Genomic DNA, 19,958 nt, shown 5'->3' with positions numbered 1-19,958 from the left:
CACTCATCTTCATTCATACTTGGCTTAAAATACCTACTATGTATGGTCACCATTTCATTGAACAGTATCTAGAGTATGAACACTGGACTATATAACTTGGATGGCTACAATTTGTGTGGCACTTTGTTTGGGTTATGATGCTAAAATAGTTGAGCGACAATTAAGATCATGTTACAACGGCGTTATTACTCTGCTTTTTACAAAAATTCTATGTATTAATTAGACGACTCCTGTTTACCAAAGAGTGTTTCCACACTGGAAAATTTACAACCACGCCACTGACTTAAACATTCAAAAGTGTTCGATTTAAAATTTATTGTACTGTTCAATCACTAAATTTGTAAAAAAAATAATTAATCGAGTTCTAATCATAAAGACTATGTTTATTGCATCGTATTACTTTTTTTTGTCCGTTGAGCTGCCGACTCTACATTTACTATTTTTTTGTTTTTGTTCTCGGACTACCCTTCCTACATGCCATCCTGATTGACACAACCTTAAGCACCCCTTGCTCCCCTGAATGTAATGTTTTCTCTGTCAGGACAGGGAGGTGATATTCCTGACTGCCCGTGTACACCCTGGAGAGTGCAACTCCTCTTGGATCATGGAGGGAGTGCTGCAATACCTACTGAGTGATTACCTCCCCGTGGTCCGGGCTCGGGACCAATATGTGTTCAAGGTAGTGCCCATGCTCAACCCCGAAGGTGTCATCAACGGATGGTAAGTCCAACATTGTTATATACTTCTGTTATACTCCGTTCACAAAATTTAGGCGGTTTGAGGGGAAGCGATTCCATCCCCTCCACTTCACCTTAACTATGAAACGACAGCCGATGATCAGCTGATGTATACATTAAGCTAAAAAAAGTAGATAAAACCCGAGGAAACCTTCTTCTTCAACTGCCTAAAATTTGTGAACAGACTATAGTGTGCGTTGTTGATTGTGTTTCATCTTTATGTCTCTAATGTAAGAGGATGGAATGTGGAGATGTGAAATGTGTACTTAATTTGTATCAAGTAGAGTGTAGATTATTAGAAGCCTAGAACAGAGAAGTAAGGTACTAATAGTACACTTAAGTGGTGCCTGCACTAGTGCTTGTATCTAGGGATAATTTCAACACCGCCCCTCTCCCTCATGTAGTACAACACTCACAGTGGAGGAATACCCAGCCCCTTGTACGATAGGGATTTCTGCACAGTGCTCCCCTGTGCGTGGTACTAGTGCTCTCCACAACATAATAAAGATGAAAGTGCCCTTAATCGAGTTTCCTCTGTACCTTACTTCTGTGTGAGCCTAGACAGTTTCGGCTATCCAAAAGGTAGGATGGAACAAATCTCAAAAAAATTGCTTACCAATTCTAAGTTTAGTAGGTGTGCTTCAGTGCAGCTCTGGTGTAACCTACAAGACTAAACTCCCATCTTCTTTTGCTGTGCACACCATTTCCAATTAGTTGCCTATGGACAATGGGCATTCCTCTGGGACAGTTTGTATACTGTTTTGTTGTGTTGTTTGTCTCTAACTGACCTTTAGTGTATAGACTTTCTGAAATTACTTGTGCTTTATAGCAATTGAAAATAACTTCTTGATCAGCACTGTACGTGTTATTAAATTTACATAAAGTAAATAAAAGAAACGTCTTATAACACTTAAAACATATATTTACGCTTATACTTCTACTCACAAGACGGGAAATATACAAAAAAGATGGTAAGTGTCAGACCCAATAGGCGAATGATTCGGCGGAATGATTCGCCTATTGGGTCTGACGATGATTGGAGTGTCCAATCGAAATCGATCACCACTTACCATCTTTTTTGTATATTTACCGTCTTGTAACAGTATAAGCGTAAATATATGTTTTAAGTGTTATAAGACGTTTCTTTTATTTATTTTCTGCAATTGAAAATGTCCTGACAAATTTAGCCCTCGCCTTTTTGAAGTTTGTGAGTAAGTGTACAAACGCAACAGTGAAATAAATCATGTTTTTTTAACTTAAAATAAACCTAAACATGTGTGTTAAATTTCCTTACATAAGAGTGTTTTTTTTTATTTCAAATCTCTTCACTCTTTCATATTCTTATGTTAGTTTCAATTTCTGTTTCTAGCTAATAAAAACTATCAACTTTACCACTACCAAATATCACCACTTGGTTCCACAAATCTTAACTCAGGCAAATCAAACAAAATGTGTAAAAAATCATTTTGATTTTGCATTTTGTACATAAATAATTCTAGCCTTAAATATCAGTTACGAGGAAGTCACATAAATAAAAGTCTTTTATCTCTAATGCCACTGGAATCGCCGATCATAGTTGAGCGGACTTCTTCAACACTGGTTTCTCTAGCATTATGTTCCGAGCCCACGTCCAGGGGATGTCGGCGGGGTCGGGGGAGACGCGATGTTGGGACGACCGTGATCGCACTGGCTCAGTCGTTGTGTCCGCTTCGACAATATCATTGTTGTGGGTCGCCTCTGCTGGTTCGTTGTCATTATCGTTGTCGACCTCGACCTCACCATTATCCTCTGACTCCTGGGTGTCTACGTTGGGCTCGGCACTGGTGGGATTGAAGGTGGGGGAAGGTGTTGAACTGGTGGTGGGGGGTGGAGGGGAAGGTGTGGAGCTCACAGCCGCTGGTGACGTCACTTTGATCCGGTTCCTGTGGAAAAATTTGGAGTGTTAGTTGTGACTTTAATTTGTATGGGTTTTCAAATTATTTGAATCAGCGATTTCACTTACTAACATTATTGATGGGTTATTAAATAACCTCTGAGTCATAGACTCACACACACACACAGTCTTACTCACAGTGTGTCAATCGATCACTTGGGGAATTGAAATTGCTGAAAGGTTGACGACTTATGGGCACGGAATGTTACAGAAAAAATTGATTCATCATCGATATGTGAACCAACTTAACTAATCACGTTTAGTGACTAATTAGGTGCTAGGCAGTAATAAGTCCTAATTCTTGTATTGTAAAGAATACATACTACTTGTGGTAACATAGAGACTACGGAGTAAATATTTCATCCTACGTTTTTTAATACTGTAGCCAGAAGAAAATAGCTTGATTGTACCATTGACAGAGGGTGCTGCCATAAATACTGTTAACTTTCATACAGGTCTTATTTTAAATTTCAATACAATGTCAAACAGTACATTTTATAAGCTATAGTCTGTTCACAAAATTTAGGCAGCTTAAGTAAAAGTTCCCCCCACTACTTTTTTTGCTTATTATATGTGTTGCAGCTGATTGACGTTTTGGAGGGGATAGATTTGTTCCCCTTAAGCCGCCTAAATTTTGTGAACAGACTATAGCTCATTCAACTATGTTCTCTTCTAGTAAAAAGGTAGCTACAGTTTGAACACAATAATTGAAATGTTTTGTTTAACATCCTAAACTATTGATGCTACAGTACTACTATTGATTACCGACTCAAATTCTACTTTACCAAAACTACTTTTATGTATATACATAAGCTGTGATTATTGTGGTTTAAAATGCATAATGTTTAGTTTTATACAACACCAGTTACAACTCTCAACCCAGTTTCACGTTGACCTTATTTACATAGCTACTTTCCTAAGGTTTTGTCCTGCAATTCGCTCTCTTACACTTCCAGGATTTTTTTATTACCACTACCCATTATTGACTCGTAAATTCAATTTATGTGATTCTGTTCTACTATAGTAGAAATAAAGACATATGTTTATGAAATAATTGTATCTCAGTATAGATTGTAAACTAATGCTATTATTCAGTTATTCTTTTTGTAAATATTTTTTTTTCTGCTCTTCATGTGTTGTTGTGAATTTATAATGTTTTGATTAGAAATGTAGACCTACACAGGGTCAATTTTATTAAGAGTCTCTAGATTAGATGCCTAGTAAAGGTCAATTGAAGAAAACAGTTTGAAATTTCATGGCGGACAAATGGACCTATTTTTGTCTGGTCAGAGGCAGTTAATCCAGTGGGTGATAGTAAAGTAAGGGTATTAGTATTATTTTCCTCAGTGGTTAGTGTCACGGACTTTAAGGCAAGCAGGACGAGTTCAATCCATTGCATATCCGCAAAAATTTAGGGGTTTTGACAGCTTTTCCTAAAAAAGCGTTTTAGAGTTTTGACACGAATCAGTAATTAACCTCAACCCACTCTGCCGGTGATTCAATTCAACTACGTCCTAGATTCTAAAACTACCTTCATCTACAACATTTGGATGGAATTTCTACCACTCCAATAGTCAAAGATTGATCCTTTAAATTTCAGTATCTTACATATTTTACAAACTTTTGTATTGCTAGCAGAGTTACGGGGTGTAACAAAGGTTAGGTTAGGTTAGTTTAGGTGAAGCGTGCGAGAAGCTTAAGAAGCTCACCTCTTACCCCTGAGCAGGTGAGACGGGGATCGAGCCGTAGTTGTAGTAGTAACACCGCGTTTGCTCGCAGATAAAGTCCCTGATCTTGGTACAGTCGTCTTTGTCCCAGTACATGTCCGGCGAGCGTAGCAGTACGCAGCCGTCCGATGTGTCGTTGTCCTTTCTGAAAACGGAAATGAAAAAATATATAGAATCGGAAGCAGTCATAGTATAATTTGTATGAGTTACCAGTGTTTTGTGCAAAATAAAATAAATGAACACAGTGCAGGCAAAGAATTAAGTGTTAAAATGTAAGAAATAAAAATTAAGATAGTTTTTTTTTATATTCCTTTTAAACAAAAACAACGTTACAGAAAACAAATTACGCTCTATGAAATATTATATTATTAATTCTCTATGATGAAACAAAGAGTTGATCATTGTGTGTGTGAGTTAAAAATAGGGTCTGTTTAGGGATTTGCGCTAAGCTCTTGAGTGCTTTTTTATCAGCGTTGTTTATGATTTGTGGACACAAGTGAAATCTCACTTCCTCATTGTTGTAACGCATGCCGTTGGTGTGATTTCATTGTAACAAACTACAAAACGCATGACCTAAATAATTTTTGCTCGTTTTAACCAACACAGGTAAGTTGCATTTAGTCAAAACATGACCTAACCACAACATCCAAAATAAAAGTTTCCATCAGAATTAAAGCTGTTTAACATAGTCCCTGCATTGTTTTGTAAAAAATATATATTTTTTTAGGTTTGGGGAGACAGGTTAAAACTAAAATGATCGGTAGTTTTTGGTTTTTATGAATTGTTTATAATCTAGGTGGTTTAGTAAAAAATATGTTACACACAATAATCATCTGCCTAAAATTTGAAAGGATGGGCCTCTTTATTATCCATAAAAGAGTGTTCTAAGATCCAGAAACTACATATATTTCCTCATGAGACAATGACATGACTGACTGACGTGCACATCCTAGAAACCCTATAGAAGGCTGTGGGATTATGAAATAAATTGGGGTTTGCAAGCTTTTCTGCCTAATTTTCTTCACAATTTCTTATTTCAAACATTATTGTACGTTACCTGGGCTCCACGGCGCTGAGTTGTCGAGCCATCGGAACCTCATATTCATCATCTTCTGAGTGTCTCATGTAGTCGAATGTCGCGTTGAACGGTAATCCCGTGGACATCCATATCATCATGTCTGTACCTAAACGGTTACCCGACGTCCAAAAGTCGTACTTGTTGTAACCTGAAAATGGTTACATTATTTATCTGTTTGTAGTTGGTTTGGTTTAAAACCAAAATTTTGAATGCTCTTTTATTATGGTTTTTAAATTATGTAATACATGTTGGATTAGAATAATTAACGTTGCTTTTGCTTAATAGGTGGTCTGTACATAAGGTCAACAAAAATTATGATAACTGATTAATGTGTTAAGAATTTTTCATGTGGTTAGGTGTGTAAACTGATTGGTAACTAATTAAATAAATAAATAATAAGTTACTAAAAATCCTCGCACAGTTTAAATAGTATTTTTATTTTATTCCTTTGGTTCCTTTATTTTACAAATACTTTTGAAAATACTAAAATAGTAGACTTTTTTGGCTTCAGCTTTACATCCAGAGAAGTTTCACGGGGAGAAAAATGATTTTACCATTGACAGTCACACAAATTTTTAACCAGAATAATATTTTGATTATTATTCCATCTTACCATAACTAATTGAAAAAGGCATACTTTCTTTAGATCAATTAAACATTTTTTTACATATTGAGCCGTAAGTACCAGATTAAATTGAGTAGTACCAATTACAAGTACTGGTAAGAAAATTGGGAAAGGGTACATTTTGATTCTTTTCTTTAGTTACAATGAAAGAACAAGTTGAAGGCAATTTTTGCGTCATGCACAATAATATTAATAATAGAGTGACAAACTCAAATAGATCTCCTTATATTGTTGCAAAAAAAGCAACCACCTAGGAAAAAAACCAAAATATTTTACACGTAGACCAATGTTACATCCGCCAAAAATAAGGCTAGGTACTAAAGTACCTAAACTTGTAGCTCTCCCCGCTGTTAGATGAAAAATATGAAAAGTTGAAACCTTTTGATCATGGTGTAAAGAAACAGCCATTCTATGATCATTTATTACTGAATACTGAACAATTTATAAAATCCAAGATATCAATTGATTGAATAAAAGCACTTAGTTTGAATTAATATCCTATTTTATTGTTTTGATTCTGCGGCAAAAACAATTGTTATTCGAGAAGCAATCAAACCAATGTACACACTGTGGTTTAATTTTTATTGCTATACAGACATACCAATATTTTATTCCACTTGGCCCCACTTTTAGAACTTTATGGGACAAAGAAGCCTTAATTCAAATATGATATTGGCAATTCACCTATTACTGTGATACGCCTTTCATTTTTATTTAGTCGCTTTCATAGTTTTGCATGAAGAAAAGATGCGCAAACACTTACAGTAGTTAATAAAATCGTAAGGATTGTTATTCAGTTCTTTGATAAACTGACACATAAAACATAAGAAGTTGTAACTTATGATACACAATAGTAATATGTAATAGGTTGTGTGTATTCGTCATAAATAAACTAACCATAAAATAACCAAACCATGTTATGATTTGCAATGTTAATTTAAAACACTGTTCCGTTACAATGCGTTTTATCATTCACTGTTGAAACTAGGTGGTGTTTTTATTGTTGATGACTTTATTTAGACTTAACACCAACAAGACCGGAAACCTCATGTGGCTGGTAGAATATTAAGTCCTCGGGGAAACCCTGCTAGGAGTTCATATCATTCAGTTGAATGACCTCTCGTTGAGCTTAGATATTTATTTTTCAATCCTGAAAATGAGTTTGAAATCTTTAGGATCTGGTTCTGGATATGATTGTCTGTGTAATTTTGTCCAAGCAACTAAGTATTATTGTAGTCTAATATAGATTGAGTTTTATTCAAACATGGCAATTTTTCAAACTCACAGTACTCAGTAGAAGTTTAAAATGTAGCCAATTTTTTTTTTAATTGTTGATCTTTTTGGTGGTGTTTGTTTTCACAATGTGAGAGCTGTCCTAATGTAGTTTTTTCATCCCATTTTGGAAGACAAACTCAAACTTAAAAAAAATGTACCTCATCTCCTAAACAACCTTCAACAATCTTAAAGATGTTCAGAGAGGTTTTCTGAAACTGCTGCTCATAAAGGTGAATAAAAAGTATTACCAGAACAAATTTTTATAAAAGTTATCTATAAAAAAAAGACACTGTTAATTGAGAAAAAAATAGATTTACCCAAGGAAAAAAGTATGAATTTAACTATTTATGTTTTTAAAAAACTTGTTTATAAAATAACACTGGAAATACAAACACTTGTACTCGTAAACTGATGGTGACGCCATCAATTATTGAAATGTTGTGATAACTTTCACAGAGTATACCAGGGTAACTTTTACCACTACACCAAGTAAAAATATCTCTTATGTAAAGAAAGAGTTCTATAGATTCTTGAATTATGGAAATTGCAGCAGATGAATGAGAACAGAGGTATAGTTTGGAAGCTGATCAACTCACTGTGCTTCGTACAGTTTTGGATCTTGTCAGTTCATTGAAAACGTAAAGTAAGGCAGATCTAACCGCTTCTTAGGCAGTAGATCAGCCAAGCCATTGGGCGACACGATGAAGTGACAGATCTCCAAGTCATGGAGAGCTTGGTTGATGTTCTCATATAGAGCTTGCCTCACAGAGTCTGCGATTACCGTCAGATAATTCTCACACGCCCAGTTGACTAAATCTTGGTAAAACATCTCCCGCATATCCATCAGCGACATCTGAACCGTGTAGTTGTTGGCAATTTTAATGTTGAGATCAGACAGTTCGAAGGTACAATCCTCGCCCATCGTCAGGTGTAAGTCCATTTTAATCAGGTTTTCTTTAATGACCACATTCAAACTGCCGGACTGCACAGTTTCATTCATGGCGATGCTGTAGTCGTTGTAAAAGTAGGACATTGTGTTCATCTTCATTAATGCAACTAACTTCAGGCCGTCATCAGAAGTGCGGATGAGAAAAGCGTCGCTTTCACGTTCCAAAGTGTCGAGTCCACGGAATCCTCCGTTTTTCGCCTCTATCATTCCTCCCGGTCGAGACACACCCTGTTTGAAGGTTATGTCCAGGTCGGGAATCGGGATGACTTCATCGTGGTGACTTGAGACGATTTGCTTGGTTCGTTCCAAAATCAGGTCGGTTATGTCGTTAATCTCTTCGGTGTAGGTTAGCGGCAATGGGCTCGATAGTGCAGCGGTAAAAGATGCAGAGAGAAAGATCCAAAACATTTTTTTTTTGTTCCAATTGACTCTGAAAATAAGGGTAAATCGTGACAGTTACTAAATTTTGAGAAAAGCAGGTTTAAGTAAGTTTAAGAAAACTTACATTTATTTTTTTCAATAAGTTTTTACAAAAAATTTTATTTTCTCTGTACGGAACTAAAATTTGAACTTTTTACGTTTTAAGCACAGTGTGTTTAGACTAATACTGCATTAATTCTCAATATAGTTTTATTAGTAAAATTTTACACCCTAAAAAACTTCAGCCAATAAAAAAATTGAATATACAAATTTAAAATTAAAGTCATGAAAAAAAGCTATCAATAGTGTATTTAATTTTACACTTCACAAATGTTAGGTAATGCTATTCTATCACTATTGTTCTTTGTAAAATGAATTACAACGTGTAAAATGTAGTTTAGCAAACATATCATTGACCTAGGTAGCTATACAATAGTAGTTTACTCACAATGTTTTTCAATAGCTTTTCCTTTCATAACAATTCCAGCTGCCAAGCAGCAATTAAATCAGTAAATATCAATACCCAGAACTAGTGAGTCCCCAGTAGACTATGAGCTATCAAGAGTGATATCAATCTCTAATGTGATTCTAGTGATATGTTTCAGCTAGCTAGGAGTATTTGTTCAATCAAAGTTTTAGTTTCTACTCACAATGTCTGGGTTTATCAATCTCCTTTTGTGTTGTGCTCATTTGTTTCGAAGAGATAACAAATAATTCTACTATGTGAAGTGCACAAAATAGTTAAGTCATCACTCAAATAGTTTTATAAACATTATGTGGTTAGAACAGGAACCAAGTGTTGATTGTAATGAACAGTGGGTTTGTGAATCTGTTATTTATTGGTATTTTATCAAATACGATTTGTTTAGTTGACAAGAATTAAAAAAAAATTGGTTTTTTGGTTTATTTTATGCTATACGAAATATTGTCTAGCTAGTCATAAGTTTCATAATATTCACGATTTTAAGTATAATTAAGTATCATTACATTTGATAAAGTCTCTTTAAGTATTTCAATATGTGAATATTCACTTAAATGTTCCAATACAAAAAAATTACTACTCAATTGAAACACTTTTCAAGATTTGTTTGCTAAGTTAATTTAAGCTTTAATTTGTTTCTTACTTTTGTAATAATCAATATGAGTCACAATACTAATTTATCGTGTCAAATGATTAGGTTGATCAACATTATAGTTCTTTTGAAAATCGTTGAGACAGGAGTTCCCTTGCAGTTAGTTCCTTTCCGTGAATCCGCCCATGCAGTCAGACTGGTACCGAACACACCCGATCTGAATGAGTTTGTAGACCGAACGTTGGAATCCATCAAAAGATTCACTGTTGAAAACACAAACCCACTCACAGTCAACAGTGTTTACAAATACTTCTTGCACCAAACGCCCCAAAAAAGTGTCCCAGTGGTGTTCAAAACGAGCGAAGGTGTTGTACGGGACCTAACTGATATGCGGAGATTGGGAAATGCTTATATTTACAACAACGAAGTAGACAGTATACAATTGGTGGCAAAGTTGTTGTTGAACCCGTTAACCATCGAGTACGACCGATACAATGTCACAGGCGAGTTAAAAGAATCTGGAAGTGTAACAGGAAGGGTGAACTCAAGCGAGGTCGATGTTTGGATCACGTTGAGGGTAAGACAGAACAATTCACGTCCGTTGGTGTGTGTTTGTGACGGAAAGGTTGACAGGTTGTCCTTGACTCCAGGGGATGTTAGGTTCGATCTCACCGATGAGCACCAAGAAATACATTCTGAGATATTGAACGTTCTACTTAGTCACTTGAACAGCGATGTTTTCCCACAGATATCCAAGCTTCTCTCGTCTTCGTTGGAGACTGTGGTCGGCCGAGATGAACAGCTGTGTTATTCACTGGTCTTGTGTAACTCTTGTGAATTTTACGCTGCAGATTTCTGAATAAAGTTGACAAGAACTTGTTCGGAAGACTAGTAAACTAAAAATGTATTCATTAGTGCTATGTGTGTTAGATTCGATAAATATTTGAACATTGAATACCTAGCATGTATATAACGTAAGAGGTTTTTATTGATATTGTATTATAACTTATTAATATTGTATAGATCTGTTATTATTGTTGACATGCTATACCTAATCATAATGACTTCAATGATAACAAACAGTATGTTTTCTTTAAGTGCTTTTGTACTACTATTCGTACACACAATGTATATTTGTTATTAGTGTCAGTAGGTTTTGTAAATATATAATGTTGACATGTGTAAAATATTATTGTTAATACTGATTAGAGTAAACATGATTGCAATAAACTTTGTATCATTTAGCTTTGTGAAGTCTAAAACAACTTTAAGTGTCTTGCAGAAATGTTTTGTTAACCACCATTACCATTCTTACAAACCCAAAACTACTTGTTAAACCACTATCAACTTGTTTATTTAGTCTTGTTGAACCTTTTGATAATAGTTTGGTTGGTGTTCAAACTAACAGTTAGTATCATATGATACCAAAATACTAACCTTAACCTTTTAGTTAGGTAATGATACTGTCAAATCAAATCTAATCAAAAGGATATGCTAGTGTAAAATCCTATTGGTTTTTCCACCAATTTGAACAATAATACAAATAGAAAGTGTTAAACTGAGGTGTCCATAAAATATTATAGTTCTGTATTTAGTTGGGTTTAGCTGGCTGTCTGGGTAGTTGGTGGGTAATCAGTAGGTCTCAAGTGTGATCCGGAAAAAATGTCAATAGCTTTTGGTTCGAAACTACAGTAAACCCTGCTGGAATTAATTAAATGATTCTGGCTGAAGAAACATCTGGTCTTAGTAACAATTAGCAACACGAAATATCTCACTTCAATACACACTCACCCTCCGGTCATATTTGGGTTCAAATACTCTCAGCAGCGTCCACAGTTCAATCGGTAGCAAAACTAACAACTATATAAAAAATCCAAGAAAATAATTAAGACGATTTGAAAAGCTCATTTAAATAATCTGTATGAACACAGGAAAGTAAGGTACTTATAGGACAACCGTGCGCTTTCAGCTTCGGTATGTTGTGCCGGAAATATACTTGTGACGAGTAAGGAAGAGTCTAAACGGCGAGCATTGTGTACGTCTGTCATACAGGGCACAGGGTCTTCCTCCACTGTGAGCATTGTAGTACATGGTGGTGAGGGAGCGCTGATGGACTTTGTCCTAGACACAAGCAAAGCTAGACACTACTTAAGTGTACCATGGAGTGTATCCTCTGTTCCTTACTTCTCTATGGTATGAGTAAAAAATAGCTCCACAATTCACTTAGATGCAATGTCTACCTCAATATCCACAACACTAGGTCTATTATGTCTATTGCCGCAACAAACATTCATCACTGACCTGCGTTTATCAGGTATTGCATGATCGCGTCTGCCTTCTCTTTAGTCTCGAAGCTGGCCAACTGCAGGCCGATGGACCGGCAGTACTGGTACGCCAGGAAGTAGTTGAGTTCAGGAGAGTACGGGTTCATACGGCTGATGAAGTACTGCGTGCCGTCCAGCTGTATCGTGGTTATCCTCTGTCCTGTAAAGAAAGATTAGTGATTATTTTGATTTTCCTAACTGAAGATGAAGGTTGAAAAATTAAAGAACATTTTGCTCTAGTACACTAAGCAAATACTTGCTCAATCGAACACAGTAGCTTGGTGTTTAGGTTAAATACTACAACTAACTTGCCTGAGGCAGAGCTGGTCCTGGGAACGTGTGAAAGAAAAAACCCATGCTTCAGAGGCCCTCGTAAAAATTGTAAAAGTCAGTGAATTTTACGTCAGTTGTGGAAAAAAGGGGAGAGTATAAATACCTACATTATACTTTGACGAATTATAGCTGTATTTGATTGCCACATAATTGGTCACTTTACATGCCTTTGTTTGGGTATAATTAAACCAATTTGAATGTGGAGAAGAGATGCCAAGGTATCGTTAGTTCCAGTAGACTCATCCTGCTCGCTCACTACACCGCTTGAAGATGAGTTCAATGCCTCGCTCATTACGATTCATTAGCAAGCCTTTCTACTTTTCTTTTCTTTTTATGCTCGCTACAGTAGATACTCAATTCGGCCGCAAATCAGTTAATATTTGTGGTTTATATTTGATTTTTTTATATGTCCCTTGTAAATGTAAAAGATTTAAGTAATTTATGAGAATGAGATGGCACATATCCTGATGTTTGTTGTACCTATACGTTGAATATTTTCAGTCAGTTAGCTTTCCACCCTACAAATAACATTCATTTAAGGTATAGTAGTTACATTGGTGTTTAGTTTTTGTTTGTTTGTGGAAAATTAGTTTTGTAATTGGGTTTTTGCTGCAGTTATAACCTGGCCCATAGGTTAACAAATAAATTGTGAAAATCATTGGTAAACATAATTAAAAGGTTGACAAAATTTTATTATCAAATATCTATCTGACAATTTTTTTACTTCTACGTGTTAAATAATGAATATATGTTCCCCAACCTTTTGAAATAAGTTACCATTGTAACCCACTTGAAAAAGTTTATAGTTTGAGAATAGATACATCTAAATGATTAAAGTATTTTATTGTATTTTTATGGTAAATATAAAATAAAAATGGTCCCAGGATTGACTCCTGGGGCACCCCAAAAGTTACTAGTCTACTTTTTAGAGGGATCGGGTATATATTTCAAAGTTTGTTTGAAGCCGAACACAATTTTAAATGTAGTTTCATACTATATCAGAGTTTTGTAGACGGTTGTTACGACCTGGTTCCTGTCTGTGTTACAATGCTAGGTTGTTCAGGGAGGGGACAAAGGACATTATCTCCAGTGTGAACAAACAAGTGTGCAGGAAGAGATAATCTCAATGGAGCTTGTAAACCATCCATTCACACCTACACCATATGCTTGGTAGAGCTAGTAGTAATTTGACTCGGTGGTAGACTGCTTCAAAAACTAGTGTAAAATATGGTTCTCCGGATGCTTCAAATGTTTGGCTATGGTAGACGTTCCATTCCTACGGTCTGCTGGTCTAGTGCTAGAGCGCGAGACTTCTGTCCCCGAGGTCAGTAAGGTCCCGAGTTCAAATTCCACCCATCACCAATGGATTTTATCTAAGTGATAATGCAACGACCCTCTAGGAGTAGTCTGAAGTAATGTGTAAAGCAGTTCTTCTGCGGGAATACCCCGCCGCATTAAACCTGCAGACTAAGCGAATTTCAATTCGTCTTAATGGATTTTTACTAAAATATTTCCATAAACAAGACATATTTATCCCCCATTTCATCAACATTAGATTTAACCAGTACCTAGGTTTTCTAATGTGCCACGGGGACGATAAAAATGTTTTTTTCTTAATGTTAATAGTAGGTAACTTATGGAAAGAAATTAATAAATTTGTCAAATTTGTTCAACATGCATCCTTAATAAACAAGCAAACTACAATAGGTTTTTTTTAATTTTTTCCGTAACCAAGTGCAATTACCAAAATAAGATGGGGATGAATAATAAATTAATGAGGATGAGTCTTGTGAGGCTCTTCAACATTCTATGAACTGCTGTTTCTTTCACCAGGATAATGTATGTCAACGTAAAGTCCAAGTCAAAAATGTGGTTCTCAAAAACTCCACTCTTCACTTCAAAGGGATTTTATAGAAATAATATTAGTATTGTGTATCCGTATGGTAGAATCTCCAGAATCTCAGTTGCCAATCACTGCAAATGCATTTCCTTTCCGAATGTTCCGAAGGCGGTTCGACGACCTTTGACCCTGAGTCTGTGGATTGCGTAGAAAACAAAAGTGAAGAACCCAAGAGTCAAGAGTCAGGTGGGTTATAGCCGGTTCCCGCCTGCACGCTTCAGTTGGCGCACTAAATGATTTGTTAGCGCGAGCGGAGCCGGCCGTACGCCAGGCACACACACTCGCGCACGCACTACGCAGCCACCTTGAACTTGAGGGCGCATCGGCGCATCACGCACCTCTGGGCCTCTACTCGAGTTACCGCGTCGCGCCGCTCATCTGGTATGCGCCGTGTAGAGTTACCAGATGAAACATACGTTGGTCTATGGTGTTTCCTCTACAATCTAAAATGTAAACAATTGGATCTCCGCAATCGAGTACAGTGGATTTGTATGTAATTTATTAATGGAGCGGAATCATTGTTTCGACAAACATAAATTTGATCGGCTACTTTGAAGTAAAGCTACATTAGAATACAAAAAACTCGGGAGTTTAACATTGAGAAAAAGTCAATATAGATAATAACCCGTGTTTCTTATTCAATTTAATCGCTTTGGTTGATTCCAGGAGTGTATTAGTAATAGCGACATTCGCCAATCATCTATGGGTTTTATCTATGTGATAATGCCGCAACCTCTAGACTAGCCTGAAGTAATAAAACAGTTCCGGGCTAGAACTAGCGTCCTAGGATGTGAAGGTGGGACATAAAAATAGTATAGAACGTCATTATTGTTTCAACAAACCTGAATTTGGTCATCGGCTATCCTGAAGTAAAGCTAATAAGATTACAAAAAAACTCGAACATAAGGGGGTGGTTTTACATTGTTGAGAAACACTCAATATAGATAACAACCCATCTTTCTCATGTAATCTAAAAACGCTTTAGATTCCAGGGGTATCAGTGACGTATCCAGGGGGATTTGGGGTTGAAACCCCCCTTAACCTTAAAACGTAATTTTTTACAAATAGCATTTATGTTATACAATTAGAAAATCTCTTTTATATATCTCTAAACGCAGGTTTACAAGTCTAATTTACACTAATTTTCTGGGGGTGGGTCCCCTGACTCCTCCCCCATCCCCCTTTGTTAGTCTGGACAGAGCTTCGCCTAGAACCTATATTTTATATATATATATATATATACCTATATATACTTATACCTATGTATATATATGTATATATATTATATATTATATAGGTATATATATATTATATACTTATACCTATATATTATATACCTAGGCATTATAATGCTTGACTTAGTGCTGATTTAGGGCATGCTAAGTTGTTTTACCAACCCAACGGCTTCGCCTAGTTCTTCTCCTAATCAGTTTACCGATGCTTCACCTACTAGTAGTGCTTACACAAACTATTCCAGATTTCGGTTTGGCAACCATCGTTTATATCTGCCGTTGGTTCGCCACAGCCTTGTGCTGCTAGTGTAGTCTAGACGGCACGTGCCGTAGATGGTAAAGTACAGTACGGTACAGGACAGACACGTCTCCTGCCGTTGACCCTTTCTTCCTTTTCCTTCCTTCCTTCCCGCTTCCTTCCACGTCTACATCCTCGTCGTACGTCCAAGATACGAGACTAGACTAAGAACTGATGACGATCTTGTATGATTTAATTATAAAATTTGTGTCTAAGAAATCAACGTTTATTTACCTTGAGGCGAATTGTATTCCAAACATAATTAGTTCAGGTATCTGTGGGTGAAGACGGGATTTTGGTTCTGGAATGAGCTTGTGATTTTGGAGTTTCTACAACAATATCTTTTCTCCTAGAGTAATGAGAACTCAGAACTAAAGTGATGACCCTAATTCAGATTCTGTAAGTCTTGTTCTTATGATTTCTTGATTTAGGCCTATGGTCCTACGTCGTGTCTTAATAAAACCCATCTTTCGTCGTTATCAGATACCGGAAGGCAATTTATTTTTGAACCTTGATCTCTAGGGCATGTATCTAAGTGAAACGATATAATTATTAGACCATCCGTCTATTACCATTATGAGATAATTTATACAGAGCATATTTCCTAGCCCAACTGTTTTAATTAAAATCTCTTGCAATTATGATCTACAAATTACACTTCTATGCATTATGTTGTAATATGTAATGTCAGGTTAACAGTCAATCTAAATGGTGGGCATCCAGTGCGGACTTTGCGAAACATTTTTAGCTTATACTTTTACATAATCATAATAATATTTTTTGTTTGTTTTTACGTTGAACATTATCTAATAGTTTTGGCTAGTTTCACTTGTTGTTCGTCAACACTTGCAAAGCTATGCTAAACAACTGCTTCTCTAACGAAAGCGAAACCAAAAGTTGAGCAATGCAAACACCATGAATACAGAGAATAGGCCTGCGAAACAAATACTGCTTTTTAGGAGCCACTTGAATCATTCATGTAGGGAAAGTGTTGTCGAAATGCGTTTTAGTTTAGTCTTCTTCCGCATTCTGACATAAATATTTTGGCCTAGTTAAGGGCTTGTCTGATATTGTGGGTGAGATGTGGCCCTTCAATCCGGAGGATCCTGGGTTCAAATTCCGCCAACCACGAGTGACTTTTAGCTATGTTATAATGCCACGATCCATCTTAATATGTCGGTCGACCTAGGAAGTAAAAAATAATAAAAAACACAACATGAAACAAACAGTTTCTTGGTCGAGTATAACTGTTTCTGGGGTCCCTGAACAAAAAGCCACACAATAATTTAAATTTTTCATTACATTAATTGACCTACTTTTAACGTCTTAGCGTCGACCTGTATGTGGATAATTCACTATGAGATCAAATGCAGTATCATGCGCGAAACAATGTAATAAAACTAAGATTTTCATCGAATAAGTTTGTAAAAATATTTAGTTAGTTTTGAGTTAGACAAACGAATAGAAAAACTGATTGAAACCCTTGTTTCTTTTTAATGTTTTAGCTATTTAATCTTATAATTTATATAACAAATCTTGACTAGACGGTAGTGGGAAGGGTGTCGTGGGCTCACATCCTGGTGCCGTATTTTCTGCACTATAGTCTGTATGGTGGAACCTGTCTCCTGACCATGGGGACTATCCAATGACTCGGACTAGTCGTAGTTATAGACTCAGTAGACAGGTTCCTTCATACAGTTTAACATGTTCATTTCTCTTCTACAGTCAAGTGTGATGAATTACACTCTTTTCCTCGTACAGAAAAAAAAAACACTTTCGGCAGTTGGCACGGCATGTGATGACGTAAGAGGCAATTGTAGCTAGTAAGCAGGCGTGTAACGACACCATGTAGCTGTATGAGACGGCGCCGCGGCTTTATGTAAATACCTGGTGTAACTGTGGCTAACACGGCTATTATGCGACGGTCTACTCCATTGCGACGACAGTAGGTCGATTGTGTGGCGATTAACTGGTTCTTGTACAGAAGATTGGTTTTGAGCATTTTGAATTGACTTGTTAGCCTGGTAAATTTATCGTGGAAAGAGGTTAAACAGGTCTCGCTTTTTCTGTTGCACATTCAAAGTTAGTTGTCATGTTTTAATCCGAACACAAATTAATAAGTTTTTAGATAATTTATGTATGGCTTCAATTAAATATGTAAGTCTTCTAATCAAATGATGAGTAATGAGCAGTTAAAATGGGTTCGTTTCTAAATACAATTTTGAAAATGCGCCCTTTGTTTTTGTTTGAACTAATTAGACATTCTTTTACAAATTTCATGAATTCCTATTCTAAAAACTCTTATACTCTAAAAGTAAACTGTTCATTATTAGAAATCTTACGTCTATAGTGTTAAGTATGGAATTTTCTTCATGAAATTGTATTCAAACTCCAAATATTATTAAGTTATTAATATATAGATGACATTAAAAAACGTTAAAACGTGATGAGAGTATTTTCGACCCATATCGTTCTTCACGCAGTTTGGAAAATTAAAAAAAAATTGTTATCCGTAATTATTCTTGTGTTAATTAAATAAGTAATAGCGGTAATAACTATGAACACATTTTAAGGGTTGTGATAATTTCCGACCAATTTCGTTCATAGTGCAATTTTGGAAAATAAAAGTCTTTGTTACTCAACCAGCGAGTCCTATGTTTTGTGTCAGAGTTAGTTGGAAAGTTTCAACCAATTTCATCTATCCCAGTTTTCCAATTTCTGTAAACCCCAAACACAAATAAATAAATGATAAGACCAAATTTATGTACGTTTCTTCAGTTTAATATGGAAGTCAATTAATCAAATTGTATTTATACTTTTAAGAAAACTCGTCACGTTAATTCATAAATAGATATTCAAAAGTGAGGGGAGGATTTTCGACTAGGCCTAACTACTTTCTCAACTCAAGTTCGCAAAATGTCGATGCTATCGTTGTAGTTTTGTGTTGAACGAGTTAGACATTTTAAAACGATTTAATCCATTTCAGTTAGTTAAATTTCTGTAAACCTCGAATCCAAATTAATTAACTATCATGCAATTTGTGGCTACCCTAATACTCATCAATTTGTATCCATACTTTTCACAGAGTTCGTCACTTTTAACGAGTAACAATATGGACGCATTCAAAAGTGTTGGGAGAATTTTCAGCCTATTTCGTTCTTAACCCAATTATGAAAAAAATACACCCGTTTCCTGGGCTCAGTGTTTTAAATTTTCGACATATTTCACTATAACTTTTCTGAACTCTTAAAATTTGATAATTACACCAAAATCAATAAACTGGCTGTACTCACCGTAGACCGTGGCGGCGAGGAGGGCGGTGGCGAGCACGCCGAGGGCGAAGACCGAGGTACACGTTGATGCCATCTCCCGGTAGGACTGTGGACTGTGGAGTGTAGAGTGTGGAGTGTACCTTTCCAGACCTCCTCCTCGGCTTTTGTCCCCCCTTCCACCGGCAAAACACTCCATTAGTCACGCAGACTGACTCCTCACACGCACCACGCACACGACACACGACTTAGTGGCTGAAAAAATGTCCAGTTGGTGGTGGATGTACAGGTTATAAGGGATCATCACTGAAAAAAAATGTCTTTTCAGGATATCATTGAAGCAACGTCTTGAGATTGTTTAGTTTTCGTGTAAGCTCGTGGACTTTTATTGATATACACTGTTCCATTGAGATATCTTTTGGGTTTGCTGAAACAACGTGTTTGAGTTTGGTTATTTATTTTAAATCTTGTATCCCGAGGTGTGTGTTTTCAGGGTTAAACACACATATGGGACAATGGCAATATATTTAATTAGAGAATTAGACTCTTAAATCGACGCAAATGACACCAGATGATTTTTTCAACTGAATCGTCTACAAAAAATGTAGATAGGTATTAAGAAGAGAAGCATCTGAGAGCAGCGATAAATAGAATATACGTATTGTCTTTAATAGGTGATTGAATAAAAAATCGCAAATCTGGACGTGTTAAAGCTCCTAAAATATACGTAGTTTTTATTCAGAACGTAGATAAGTTGTTGAAGTAGTAGTATTGACTGCAAAACG

At 36.1% G+C, this 19,958-nt stretch overlaps 2 protein-coding genes across 4 annotated transcripts in view; one reads left to right on the top strand and one right to left on the bottom strand.

Moving 5' to 3' along the window:
• The window catches only part of LOC128996294 (cytosolic carboxypeptidase 1-like), a 161,227-nt gene that overhangs the window by 83,577 nt on the left and 57,692 nt on the right, over positions 1-19,958 (top strand). For both annotated transcript variants that reach the window (XM_054421520.1, XM_054421519.1), the window contains exon 20: positions 542-720. In XM_054421520.1, coding sequence (XP_054277495.1) covers positions 542-720 — 179 coding nt within the window. The remainder of the gene's footprint in view (positions 1-541; positions 721-19,958) is intronic.
• On the bottom strand, positions 2,190-19,303 carry LOC128996295 (uncharacterized). 2 transcript variants are annotated; one of them, XM_054421521.1, is made up of 5 exons: positions 19,198-19,303; positions 12,119-12,301; positions 5,455-5,623; positions 4,387-4,542; positions 2,190-2,659 (listed from the first exon to the last, which is right to left on the bottom strand). In XM_054421521.1, exons 1-5 carry the CDS (start codon positions 19,268-19,270, stop codon positions 2,308-2,310), a joined length of 933 nt encoding a protein of 310 aa, XP_054277496.1. In that variant the 5' UTR covers positions 19,271-19,303; the 3' UTR covers positions 2,190-2,307. The 2 variants fall into 2 exon arrangements, with proteins under 2 accessions (XP_054277496.1, XP_054277497.1); XM_054421522.1 differs by having other exon boundaries at positions 2,550-2,659; positions 4,380-4,542.

This window comes from Macrosteles quadrilineatus, unplaced genomic scaffold, assembly GCF_028750875.1.
Source record: "Macrosteles quadrilineatus isolate MER2022 unplaced genomic scaffold, UCM_ALF_1.0 Scaffold_6__1_contigs__length_79288215, whole genome shotgun sequence".
Classification (NCBI taxonomy): domain Eukaryota; kingdom Metazoa; phylum Arthropoda; class Insecta; order Hemiptera; family Cicadellidae; genus Macrosteles; species Macrosteles quadrilineatus.
Note: the sequence above shows the minus strand (reverse complement) of the source record. Positions and strands in the feature narration are given on the sequence as shown.